Raw genomic sequence first — 13,592 nt, forward strand, 5'->3', positions numbered from 1 at the left:
GCATCTGTACGTATGATTTCAACTTTAGAAACAAGTGACTGAAACACAAAAGGGATTGAGTAACCTACTTTGAGCACACTTTCAAAACTTAATGTTTTTATAATGTATGTTTCATATAATGTTTTAATGTTTTAAAACTGAGCACCATATGGAGACAATGTGTGACACAAATGGTTAAAAAAGAAAGGAGCCTGAAATTTTTGGAGAACCAACAGCACCCAGGGCATATTGTTGTTGACCTGAGAGAAGGAGCAGTCAAGCATGCTGGAAAAATTCCATGTTCCTGTGATCCAGGCGTACAGTAATTACCACTCAGGAGGTTGGTGACACTCACACGCAACCTTCGGTCCCTGGCAATAAGAACATAAACAAGCCAGGCTCGCAGACTGTTCATACTCAAGTAACACTTTGCATACGGGACTCTGTATGCCTTCTACTGTACGTGATAGAGAATGGTATACATGCTTTTTTTATGCATGTGCTGAGCAGTGGAAAATGTGGTACAATGGTGTGTACGTCTATGTAAGAAACTAATCTCTTATAGTAAACTTCCCGTGAGTTTGAGTAGTGTATTGTATAAGCACAGCTACACATTCTTAATGAGAGGGGTCTTGCTTGTTTACTCAAGGGTTTTGATATTGGGAATCAATATTGCTTTCGCTTAAAAGAAATCTGTACCTACCATTGGTTTTTAATGTGCACATGATACTAAGGTCTAGAATGCTTAATTAAAAGATCTACTGTCGGACTTTTGTAGGACACATTCATTTCCGTTTGGTGAAGTCAGGCAAAAGAACTAGGTTAAATGTGTCTGGTGATATTAAGTATTCATTTTTCTGCAGGACTCTGGAGCTCTGCTTTTTGCCTCCGTTACAACCATTTCCTTCAAAGCGACTCGGTGATGGAGAGGAATGTGGTTCAGGTTGATAGAAGTCAGGGCTTTGAAGCCAACATTAATATTGACCCGTGTGTTCAAGTGAAGCATTTGCCAGTTTCTCAGTGAAAGTCGTGAGGGGGGAAAAAAAAATATCAAGGACCATGTTGCACATTTACAAAGTTTAATTTAGATTAAAAAAAAAAAAAAAAACACCGGACGACATTAACAATTAACAATGTATGTTAGAGTCCACAGAGAACATATGAAAGTTCATACATGTGCAGACCTGCATGTAAGTAATGAATAATTGAGGTCCTCCAAAGAGCTTCTCCTTCGGGCAAAAATAACCGAGCAGGTCTTTGTTTTTATCAGATATCACTGAAAGGAGGACCGATTCGACCAGTAAATTGTTACTACCTCTCGTGACCTCTTTCAGCACACTACTTCCCGATCTGCGTCCGAAGAGCCAGCAAATCTGCTGTCGCCATGGCAGCTGTGTCGTCACTGTTGTTATGGCAACGGCAGCAGGACTGCATTCACCAGCTCTCGCTCTCTCTCTCTCTTGCTCGCTCGCTCTCTCATTCCTGCTCTCCATCTCTCTCGCTCGCTCTCTCTCGGCCTCTGTTTATGAAAGCTGGCGCTAAATATGGTGCGGCGCGCGGGAATGTGCCGGCTGCAGCAGCGAGCGCTGTAAACGGTCAGGTCTTCAGGAACTTGGCTATGAAGAAGCCGATGGTGTCCGTGTTGGCCTGCCGCAGGAGGCGGGCCGGGTCTCCTTCCGCGGCGGCGGTGAGGGGGGCAGCGGGGGCCCCCGTCGCACCGCCATGCTCCTGGACGGGGCTGAACCTCTGGAGCAGGCGCAGCTGCTCCAGCGACAGCCCCGCTCCCGGCATGCCCTCTCCCCCGATGTGAGGCTCCTGCACGGGCCAGAGACAAGCACAGCTGCTTTTTCTGGTCTCTGTTCCCTTGTGCTTAACTTACCTCCAGACAACCACGCACACATTCAGAATTCATCTCAATGGCATCTCCCTGGCCGAAATGCACAACACAACTACTGGTCCTCACCACCAGATGATTTGACCCCACTGTAATGATGTTTCACTGCCTGTAAGACAGACAGGGTGGTTCGCTTTTTAAATCCTGACAAGCACCCAGAGGAGACCCAGAGCAGACAGACAAGGCAGAACGTCAACTCCGCGATTCCAAGCGGAGTCCAGAGAGGAGGAACACAAACACTTCTATAAATACAGCAAGAATGTGGGCCCAGGCCAGAACCCATCTGTAAATGAATCATTTCAACTGTGGGCACACATGAACCTTTCGAGCATAAACACCGGATTCCTCTGATGTTCGCGCCGCCCACGGAGGCCTGCCGCCAACGGAGGCCTGCCGCCAACCTGCGAGTGTCCTTTCACCCCGCACCGAGAGCCCACTCGCTCCCATTCACCCAACACATCCAGCGCGGAAGGCTCAGGGAGACAGGAGCTCCTCACAGCGCTTCAGAGGCGGCCACATTTCAGAGATGCACCGCTCTCAAATTTGGCAAGGTGTGCTGCTATGACATGAAATTGCGCTTATACGGCGTGACATTGTTAACGACAGATGCCACTCACCTTTAAATTGACTGGAAACAATCCGAGTGCTTCTGTGAGCCTCTTGATAAAATGCCAAAAATCAAAAGCTCTGGATCGTTTCATCTCTTACTCATGCCACCTCAAATTCTTCCAAAAAATGGCACTTACAAGGTGTAATCATAAAACAGATACCTGTGTGTTTGTGTAAAATCCAAATCAAAATGCACGTTTCATCAAGTTTCAACAATGCCACAGGTAATAAGTAGTTTAGCCTAACTCCACAGACAGTACACCTGTCTGGTCCTAATACAAAGTAATGTCGATAACTGGAAAGTGCTCAATGCATTCCAAAACTTCTGTAAATATTTAAAATAAAAAACTAAGACATCATTGCATCGGTTAGTGAGTGGGTCTTCTTTGACATTGCCTGACGTTTCTCAATGTGCATATGCTTTATTGGTTGTGTTGTTTTTCTTTTTTGGTGTCTTTAGTTTTAGTGCCTCTGGCAGCAAAGCTAAGAGGCTGTAAAAACTAAGGCCGCTGTGAATTACTGTGCAGGACAGCAAAGTTAGCATCAGTCCCCACCCCGGTGACCTCCACATCACCAAGAACACATTACCAGCGCTCATTCAGCACGTGCTGCTGGAGTCAAAACACTCAGGGAACACTTCTCCGGTGAAAACCTCCCACCGTGTGAAAATCAGGTAATGCTGTGGTTAGTTAGGGATTCTGCATGCGTTGCCCCTACCTGGTAAAATAAAAGGTTAAATTTTCCATTTTCAGATATAAACTTATTACAGAATGAAAGTTGGGCCATGGGGTGGTGCTGTAATGAAACCTGTACAGTCTCATCTTATTAAGCCTCTGTAGTCCTATCACTTTTTCCATCTTGGTTCTCAGACCCCTGCGTATGTGTGTGAACGTACTTATGTAGGGGTGTATGTATGTATGTGTGTCGGAGTGTCTGGGCATATGTATGCATGTGTACGTGTGTATGGATGTTCATATGTGTGTGTGTTTGTACATACATATGTGCATATGCATGCATGTGTGAAAGTGTGAATGCATGTGTGTATGAGTGTGTGTGCGAATGTGTGTGAGGGCCATGCCTCCATACCTGTGGCTGCAGGCTGAGGCAGGGGAATGTGTCCAGCGCCCAGGCCACCTGCTCCTCATTCTCCGCCAGGGTCACAGTGCAGGTGCTGTACACCAGCACACCCCCTTTCTTCAGCAGCTGCACCGCCTGGGAGGGGGCGACACTGTCATACACACATACACTTTTCACAGTCCCCTCTCCCTGCACTGCTCAAACACACACTTTCCCTTCCTCCTCTCTCTCACACACTCACCTTTCACAAACATTACATAACATTATTGTCATTTAGCAGACACTCATATTCAGAGTGACTTACTTAGGTCACAGTTTTTTTTTACGTTACCCATTTTATACAGCTGGATATTTACTGAGGCAATTTTGGGTTAAATACCTTGCCCAAGAGTACAACAGCATTTCCCAATCAGGGAATAGAACCGACAACCTTCCAGTGCTGCTCCTAACCACTATGCTACACTGCCAGCACTACTCTACCCTACCCCTACAAACCTTCACCTGCTTATACGTATCTTTCACAAACCCCTATGCCTGCCCTGCTTACATACACATTCAACAAATCCTTCTACCTACCCTGCTCACAAACACCTTTCAGAGTACCTTCTCTCTGCATTTTCCACTAATGACAATTAACCACCTTCAGCAGGATCCACCAGCTGTACAAACTCAAGTTTTTCAATGTATTCAAATACCTGTGGCACTCTCAGCACTTTCTACTATAACTGGCATCAGAGCAAATGGAAACACAGCATGTAAATGCAGAACTGAGGACACCTTCCCCATTTACACCTTCAGATTGACTGATGCACTCGTCTCTTTTTAGAAGGAGACTATAGGAGACTGTATGCCTTCAGGACACTGTGATGCAGGTGAGCCAGGGTCCCTTCAGAAGCTGCGACTCTTGTATTAAATGATGTTCTCAGTGTTGGAGCCTGATCTCCCCACAGTAATCCATCCACTGGATATATTTAAGCATTTCATCAGCGGAGATAAGTAGGTGAGAGAAACCCAATCCTCAGTGCTCACACTGCCCCCTGCTGGTAGCACAGCTCCAGCAGAGCATTCTCTCAGAGAATGGGAGGGAACAACATCCCCCTTGGGGAAGGCACCTGTTGTATCACTGCAGACAGTAATGCCGAGCCCCAGCTAATCTACAACACTCTCTCAGTGCCATGGCGATGCACCAACATCACAGCATTTCCACAACTTTTCAAAGATGTTGTACGGTAGGGGGGAGTGTGTCCGATGTACCGTGTGGAAGAGCTTCCGTTGCAATGGTTGGTAGGATGTTATCTCACGCAGGCTCCAGGAGCAGCCCATATTGGGACGCTGTCCCAGCCCGCTGCACGGAGCGTCCAACAGCACTCGGTCAAAACTCTCCGCGGGGAATGGAGGACCTTCTGGAACGCAAACAAGAGTGACTGTACCCTGCTACACAAATATGGCACAATAAGTCGTTGAGTTACTGGAATTATTACACAATCAAATCACAGGGGACTAATACACACCGTCGGGCTTCTGGGCATGGTCACTGCACACAGCCTGGATGCTGTTGAAACAGTAAGCCTTGACACAGTCCAGCTGTAATGCCTGGGCGTTCTGGCGGATACGCTTCACCTTGTTTCTGATCTTGTCCAGAGCAATTACCTCTCCCTAGAAGAGAGGGACACAGTGTGAAAGGGCACAACTTCTACTGCACGTCACAGGCTGAGGAGACTGGTGAAGGTGTCTCAGAATTATGCCACAATACTGCCACCTAGTGTCGGTTCAGAAAATGTGCAACTGATTTTTCTGTCGCACCCAATTCTTCATCTCCCAATTGGACTGATTGCTAGATTCAATGGTCTGAGGTGACCATGCACTCTTTGCATCCAGTGGTTGATGGTTTTGAAAGACTGCTGAACGTTGGCACCACAGAAACGGAGCTGTCTTCCCCTGAGATGAGGTCAACATTACTTCTCAACCCTTGCCCTGAGGGATCACAGGGTCTTCAGGTCTTATCAGGCATTTCACCTCCGTTTAATAATGTTCATCTTTACCATCCCTTCCAAATGTGACTTCCTTCTATAGGTGTGAGACTGTTGGTAATTTTAACAGAGCTGGAAAACTGCTGGTTTCAGTCCTTCAAGAACAGAGGGGAGATGAACTAGACAAACAATGGTATCAAACAATATAATCAAATTAAAAATCAACAGCTAATCACAAGTAACATATCACATCTGTTAGCAAGCATCAGAAGGCAATGCAGACATCTAACTGAAAAACTAGTAAAAACTGCTCGTGGACATTCAGGAGTGGTCACTTGTGTGCAGGTGCCTTTCTTCAGGGACCCAAAAGCAAACATGTTACAGAGTCTGCAGGCCAGAACAACACTGCCCTACAGAGTGGTCTGAGGGCATGTCAGACCTTTCCCATGTACAAGACACCAGGAGGATAATACCAGCAGCAGAGAACCTCAGCAGGCTGTATTAAGGGGCTCAAGGGGTAGATCTAAGAATCGGTGCCTGAAGAAAAAACCTATGACTGGGTTAACCTGCTTGTGTCAGCACAGCCCTACAGCAGATAAGCACAAATAAGTCACAGCTCTCTCTCTTTCTCTCTCTCTGAATTTCCCCTCATGTCCTTACTGAGGCACCAAAGACCAGCCTACAGCTGAGTAGGGCAAACTAACCCTACAACTAGGGGGCTGCAGCTTTCCTTTCTAAGGTTTTTCTTCAGCTCATGGACGTAATCTCATTAGACGTAATCTAATGGTTTTGACTGCAGTAATACAGCTTCCACCCCTACTACTGACGGAGCTTGTGGTCTGGAGAAAGCTGGAGAACCTGCAGGACTGCTGGCTGTAAGGACCTAAGCTGAGTGATTCTGAGAGAGCCCCCCCCCGTGTTAACCTGTCCTTTCATCAGGGCCGCAATGTGCGAGGTCTTCCCCCCTGGAGCGGCGCACATGTCCAGCACTCTCTCCCCGGGTTGCGGGCCCAGCACGTGACCCACCACTACTGAAGGCAGGTTCTAGAGAGAGACAGAAGAGAAGCGTCAACCACTGAGCCAAGCTCACCGCCCACTTCATTACCAGCAAACCCAAGACTGTGACGGTGGTTACCTGCAGAAACACCAGACTGGGGAGAAGATTGTCAAAGGAAGGGCTGAGGTACACGGGCTCCACCATCCTGACACCTACACCTCTGCCAAAGAGTTAGAGAAAAAAGTTAACTGTGACTGCAATGTTAACTCAGAGGAGGCCTACAGGCAGTATTGCCCTTCCACAAGATTTGAACTCAGTTCTCACCCCCCCCGGTAATTTTGGTGAAAATCGCTGCTGCTACCTCCACGCCTCTTACTTGACAGGTTCATCCGAGCAGAATATATCGCTGCGTCCCATTTCAGAGATTCCATTTCCCAAGAACACCTTCTTCCCCTGAAAGTCCTTCGATCCTCGTGTGCACTTTCCCTCTATGTCAGAGAAGACAGACACCAGGTCCCCGGCCTTCATGTCTGCAACCAGTGCATCAAAAGTCAGTTTTGCTCCACTCTTTTTTGCAGTGAAAAGACATCCACGTGATACCTTTCTGCTGGTTAAGAGTGGGATGTTTTTTTTTCCACTTCTGCCTGCACAAACTCAGCTGCCATGGGCATCTTCTAAACAATAACGGCTGAGTTGACCTCTCTGTAACAAATCACAGACTTTTGCTGGCAGCGCTTACTGCTGCAAAAAATAATATTATACAACTCTGGTTTACTCCAAGCCTTCCTTTAATCTGTACCTGGACACACCATCTGCTGTCCATAATTATGTTGGACAGATCTACTGCAAAATTGCACAAAGCTCTCTCAAACTATCTCCTCATGGTCTACACTGTAAGAAGATGTGAGAGACATTACTGACAGCTATATCTGAATTGTGTAACCAAGTGCATATACTAATGTATACCCCCCACCCTATTGTTCTTTAGTTTTAATCATTTCTGTACACATATATACTGTACATATAATACGAATATATTTTTGCATCTTAAAATCAATAAAAAATAGTCAAAAACCCCCCAATTAAAGCAAACAAAATGGCTGATTGACAAAACCATTACATAAAAATCAGCAGAAAATCCACAGTGGTACCACAGATCCTTTGTTTTAGAAGCAAGACAGAAATGCAGTCTGACAGAGACGCTCATCTGAAAAACGTAGCCAGAGCGGCCCGCGTTGGGATGGAAGCCACGCCTCACAGCCACATGGGAAACCATTGGTGCAGTGCAGGAAAAGCCTAGATCCCTTGCACCAGGACAAAGAAAGCTCCTCTCTGAGCTCTGGAGGGCGGTGTCACTGTGCGACCGCTCTGCTGTACAGACATGGGGTGAGGAGGACAGGAGGATACACTTACACTTTGGCGTGGAGAGGATTCCGGGGGCGAAGACGTGAGCCCCCCGCAGCACGGCGTTCCCGCAAAGAGCACCCACAATCACCTCCGGGTTCTGTGGCAGGGCGGGCCTGATGACGACACACAACATGGGGACCCTCTCTCAATGTACTGTCACTGATAAGCATTCAATCAAAAAGACTCTCCCTGGTTCAAGACACACCGGTTACACTAAGAAACATGTACCGTGATGGGCAATATCTGGCAGAATTCCTTTTCTTTGTTTAGAATAAAGATTCTATGAGGTAATCCTTTAGGGCATTCTGGGTAGCCAGTGGTTGGAGTGCACTGCTCTGTTGTAAAACCAGTCTGAACCAGATTTAGAAAGAAGCCCTAAGTATACACCCCTGAAACATACAAAAATAAAAGATGACTGACCATGTTGTTTCTGCTGTAATTGTGCAGAACTCTTTGAGAACGTGGCCTTGGCTAACCCTGCACTGTACTGGGCGGACTATGGGGTGCAGCGGTCGCATTTTTTTCTGTCCACAGGATTCCGCATCTTAAATTCAGCACATACCTGGGCCCGATGACAGGAAGGAGTAAAACATCTGGAACATGTGTGTGAGACAGAATGGGAATGTCCCCAGGATAGTGGCAGCTCATCTGCTGGAGAGAACACTTGGAGTTAGCAGCACAAACACACTCTGTACTTTCACCAAAGCCTTGCAGCACCGAGCAGCGGAACTCGGCACAGCATCTGGAACGTGTGGGTGAGAAAGTATGGGAATGTCCCTGGCGTGGTAATCCTTCATCTGCTGGCAGTTCTCTCTCTTCCTCTCTCTCTGCCTCTCATACACACACACACACACGCACACACTCAAATGGATGCAGCAGTGTATAGCAGTGGTCTCCGGCCTCAGCAGCTCCAAAGCAGACACTGCCCTTCTACCAACTGGAACTCTACCATTAAAAGCCCAGCAGCGAAGATGTGCAAATGAAAGTAACATTAGTGGAGCAGATCAGTGAATGATTGCCATCCAGAACAGGCTTCAAGTCCCTGTTTGGACAGAGGATGTTTTTGGGGTGGCAGTGAAGCATAATGGTAAGGTGTAGACTAGAGTAACCAAATGGTTGGCAGGTCAATTCCCCGCTTGGGCACTGCTGCTGTACCCTTAGGGAAGGTACTTAACCCAAAATTTCCTCAGTAAATATCCAGCTGTATAAATATATAACATGCAAAAAACTAACATATATAACTTGCTCTGGAAAAAAATATCTGCTAAATGACAATATTAATGTAATGCAATGTACTCTACACCTAACACTTGGAATCACACTTACACACAGGACATCTGCTGCCTTCTCCCCTCTGCTTCTGGCTATCGTGGCTCTGCACCTGCAAAGCTGTCCCTGTGACAGGGCAAGAGAGCAGAGCCTTTCCCTCACCTCTCTGAGCTCCTCCAACAGCCGCTCTCTGATGGTGTTGAGGGGGGCCAGGTGGGTGCTGGCCCGTACACACGTGAAGGAGGGGGGGTGGGACAGGCGGTAGAGCAGCTCCTCAAACCTCCGCTCCGCCTCAACCTGGCCCACTGCAGCCACCAGCTGGTGATAGGGCAGCACACACAGACATTAGTAAGGTAAAGGCTCTCAATGATACAACTGGACACACATTCTTTTACTTCTGGTGGTCTGGTTTGCCTTTAGTTGGCAGAAAGGTCAGCTGGTAATTTTGTTATATTTGTATGTGTTGATAATGTTGATAAAATTGCTTTATCTTTAAGTTGCAATGCACAAAGCTCAAGGAAAGACATGTATGTCCACTAACAATGCCCCTAGACTGAGGAAAAATAAAGCATGAAATCAAAAAGTGCTACATTAATAATAAATACATTACAAATCTCACCTCTTTGTTCTGAAATACATTCCTCAGATACTGGTAGACATCAGGCCTTAAAGTAATTTTTGGAAAAACAAACATTTCTTCTGGTACATGCTGTCCAGACCCTAAAATAAGCTTTGCCATGAAAAAAAAAAAAAAAACAGAAAACAAAACACAACATTACTCAGAGAACGGCTGTTTCATTCATACAATAAGGATGTACAGAAATAAACAACCTAATGCAAGATGGTTCTTTCTGCAGTGCATGTGTCTATAATAGTTTACACATGCCCAAGTTGGTCACAAAAAGAAATAATTCACAATGACAGGGAAATACTGTCCAGATTGCATTTCTCTCTACTGTGCGCAGCCATGACAAAGACACATATTCTTCACAAAATGCAACCATATTATTATTATTTCCCCTAGAATAATGGCCATATCTGCCATCTTCTCAATACAGCAGACCGGTTCATACCTGGTCCGAGACACCTTCTGTTATGTAGGTTAATAAACTTGATGACCTCCGACAAACAGGTGCATCAAGCTACCATTTAATCCGCGACTCCAATCAGGACTTAAATGGCTCATTTTTCAATACCTCTCCTCTATCAACTCTCAGTGACGCTAGCTAGATGTAAACATTGTAGTTCTTGGTCAGTATGACTGGATGTCGTGCGACCTGACATTAGTTTGTCGTTTGATTTGAATATAAATATCTTTGGAGTACCGGCAGCGTTGTGGACAAGTTTAGTGTCAGGTTTAGTGCAGCCCACACTGGCGGCGAATACCCCAGCCCTAGATTGGTGATTTATAGCTAGATAGCTATTTCCCAGCTCTCTAGCCAGGAAAACGCCATTCATCAGTACACATTTTGACTGGTATGTCTTTCCACATGCTTTTCCGCTAGGTGGCTAACGTGGCTATTGGTTTCCACTCCACATATTTCTGACGGGCAGACACTGAGTAAATCAAAGCCACAGAAAGTGGTTTCTTGACATCGAGCAACGCAATGTGATTCCATTAACGGTAATACAAACAGATAACTAGCGTAGTAGCTAAACAGTTCACTACTAGCAAAAGTACGCTGCCTAAGCGTTTGAAGTTGTAGGCGCATGAGTAGCTAGCTAGCTAACGTTAGCTTGCTAACTGCCTGTTTTAGTAACAAAATACGTATGAATCGGTACATCTTCTGTGTGAACAAATGTAGCCATTTACTGTAGTACAAATATACTGTATTATACCAAATTTAGAGAGTCCCCAGACTCCCGCATTACCTTATTCAAAGGAGACACATTTCTGTACGTCAAAAGGAACGGTCGATTTTCATTGAGCTGACGCCATTGGCTACGCCACGTCATTGGCTACGTCCACACAGTGATGTCAAACGTACGTATTTTTTCCTAGGGAATTGTAGTTTATTATACGCTCTCTCAACCCCTCAGTGACTTGTACTGTATATTTACACATTTATTAAACTATGAGTACACTCAAATGGTTTCATTTAACGACAAACAAAATGTACTCCCCGCCATGGTTATGCCCACAAAATACCGATAGAGAATGTGAAAATGATAAAAAAAAAAAAAACAACCGTTTTCGTTATCGTAAACTAGTTTCAGTACGCGCACTACATTTTGACTGGTGCAAAGACCTCGCATGAACTTGTCCAGTCTAAAGAGAGGTAGATTGAATGCGAGAAATTCGAATTCGCCACTTTACTGAGGGTTTGGTAAAGTGCTAATGCAGATTCTTTGAAAAGTTTCTTTTTAAGACCTACGTGCTGCTTTTCATATAGTTGTCATATAGATGCCACTACTTTTCTTCAAATTATAAAACTGTCTGAAACGGTCCTAAAATGGTTTGAGTCCGGTCTCACTGATACACTATTAGACCATTAGTGAGTGAGCCCATAACAGCTAACAATATATGTGGTCATATCATAACACTGACTGCCAATACACCATAGAATTTCTTTTGATGCTGTGCAACTTATTTTCAAAGCTACTCTTTGGATGGTACATTACAAACATTCTTATGCCATTACAGCCAACCAGAGCACTGAGGTCAGTTGAGGTGGGACAAAGGTAAGCTAAAAAAAGACAGGATGAGTTGCTTCTGTTTTCATCCAATATTACTGTGTAACTCTTTGCCCAAGCTATTCAAGAACCTATGTATTTTTCTAAGATTTTTACAGTTTTGTATAGATTAAAAAATCAATAAGGAAGTACAATTAAAATAAACAGGTCTCTAATGGCTTTAGCCATACTATGGTGCTTACTGTAACACTAATAATACCAGCACCAAACAATAACAAAGGTGTAAGCAAACTCTGAAAGGAACATTGTCTTTATTCTTCTTTAACTTATAAAACTCTATGATTTAACATAAAACCTTCTGAACCATATTTAGATTGTTGTGCAATTTACATAGTCCCTTTCTTCCATACCGTTTCATTTCAATGTTGTGGGGTGAGGGGCACAGAATGTAACCTCTCCCATTTTTCCAAGTATTCAATTTAATACCCCTAAACCAAACATACTGATACTGGTGTTGTATAAATACGTCACCAGTATATAAATATAAATACATCTCCAAAAAAAAAAAGGATTTAAGTGTGTTTTGCTGAACCTTTCAACATACATGAAGCAATTCTATTCACAGAACCCTTTTGGTAATGGAAAACATATGCATTAAAAGCCACTACATCTAATTCAATTTTTCATTAGATATGGACCCTTTATAAAGTAATGAATGACAACAGCTTGACATTTAAAAGATTTTAATAAAAAAGGAAATGCTAATCCCATACATAATCATCATCATCTGGCTTTAAAAGTGTCTGACTTTATCAAAAGTTCAAACAATATTGTAAACCAGTTACAGAGCCCTCAGATATTAAAGTAAGAACCACAGAATTTGTTCTCAAACTGAGCACATAGCTGAGGTATCTTGGCCAGGGCTGTGTCTGACAACCAGCCCATAATCTCTTGAGCCTGGAGTTTATCCCTGGAATATCATTAATATTGAAGGGCTCTGCATCATATTGAACATTCTGCAAATGTGCATCGATACTCAGATCCTCAAGGACAACAGGTGTAAAAATGAGAACTGCCCGGCAAACAAACAGGCAGATAACCCCAGGAGAGAAACTCAATAATATAAAATATTGATATGGATCGACAATATAAAAAGTGACATGGATCCAGAGCATTCATTATCCGGACAGAGAAACAAATTCTGGATATGGATTTCTGAATCATTCTAGAATTTAAAACAAACACTTCCCATGACAGTGGCTGATTCCAAAGACTCAAATGCTTCCAGAAATTTTGTTGCAAAATAAACAATAGACAGCTTACTTTGGATGCAGACAGAGTCTTGAGCGTTCACCACCTCTGTGGTACATAATGAAGGCAGGAAAGCCCCACATTTTCATCAGCTATCTTTTTACATGGTACAGTGGACAAAAGCTTTGAAAGCTGTGAATAATCAATAAGGATTGCAACATGATACCTATAAATAAATTAACAGGACAAAAATATTCAGCTTTCACGTTTCAGGTTCAGCATGTGCACAACACAGCAGCTATAATGAGTGTATAGGGCAAGTGCTGCCTTTTTCCAGATAAATATTTAGCTTGAGAGTACTACACAAATTGGGCCATTTTGTGGTTGCTAGCCTTTTAATTTCCACAGAGCTCCTTATAAAATTGTTGGGAACGTTGGGAATGAAATCGCAAAAAGGATTTCTGTTATGGCAATACTGTCAGTTTTAAATAACCACCAAGGAAGG

At 44.3% G+C, this 13,592-nt stretch overlaps 1 protein-coding gene across 2 annotated transcripts; it reads right to left on the bottom strand.

Annotated features, from left to right (window-relative positions):
* Positions 1 to 1,095: 1,095 nt before the first annotated feature.
* Positions 1,096 to 11,142, bottom strand: nsun6 (NOP2/Sun RNA methyltransferase 6). Of its 2 annotated transcripts, none has more exons than XM_036521379.1 (12): positions 11,075 to 11,142; positions 9,822 to 9,932; positions 9,365 to 9,520; positions 8,496 to 8,581; positions 7,940 to 8,046; positions 6,903 to 7,056; positions 6,665 to 6,746; positions 6,454 to 6,573; positions 5,071 to 5,215; positions 4,814 to 4,962; positions 3,569 to 3,694; positions 1,096 to 1,794 (listed from the first exon to the last, which is right to left on the bottom strand). In XM_036521379.1, the coding sequence occupies exons 2-12, from the start codon at positions 9,894 to 9,896 to the stop codon at positions 1,576 to 1,578; spliced, it is 1,419 nt and encodes a 472-aa protein (XP_036377272.1). In that variant the 5' UTR covers positions 9,897 to 9,932; positions 11,075 to 11,142; the 3' UTR covers positions 1,096 to 1,575. The 2 variants fall into 2 exon arrangements, with proteins under 2 accessions (XP_036377272.1, XP_036377270.1); XM_036521377.1 differs by having other exon boundaries at positions 8,496 to 8,584.
* Positions 11,143 to 13,592: the final 2,450 nt, after the last annotated feature.

The sequence above is a fragment of the Megalops cyprinoides genome, chromosome 2 (genome assembly GCF_013368585.1).
Source record: "Megalops cyprinoides isolate fMegCyp1 chromosome 2, fMegCyp1.pri, whole genome shotgun sequence".
Taxonomy (NCBI): domain Eukaryota; kingdom Metazoa; phylum Chordata; class Actinopteri; order Elopiformes; family Megalopidae; genus Megalops; species Megalops cyprinoides.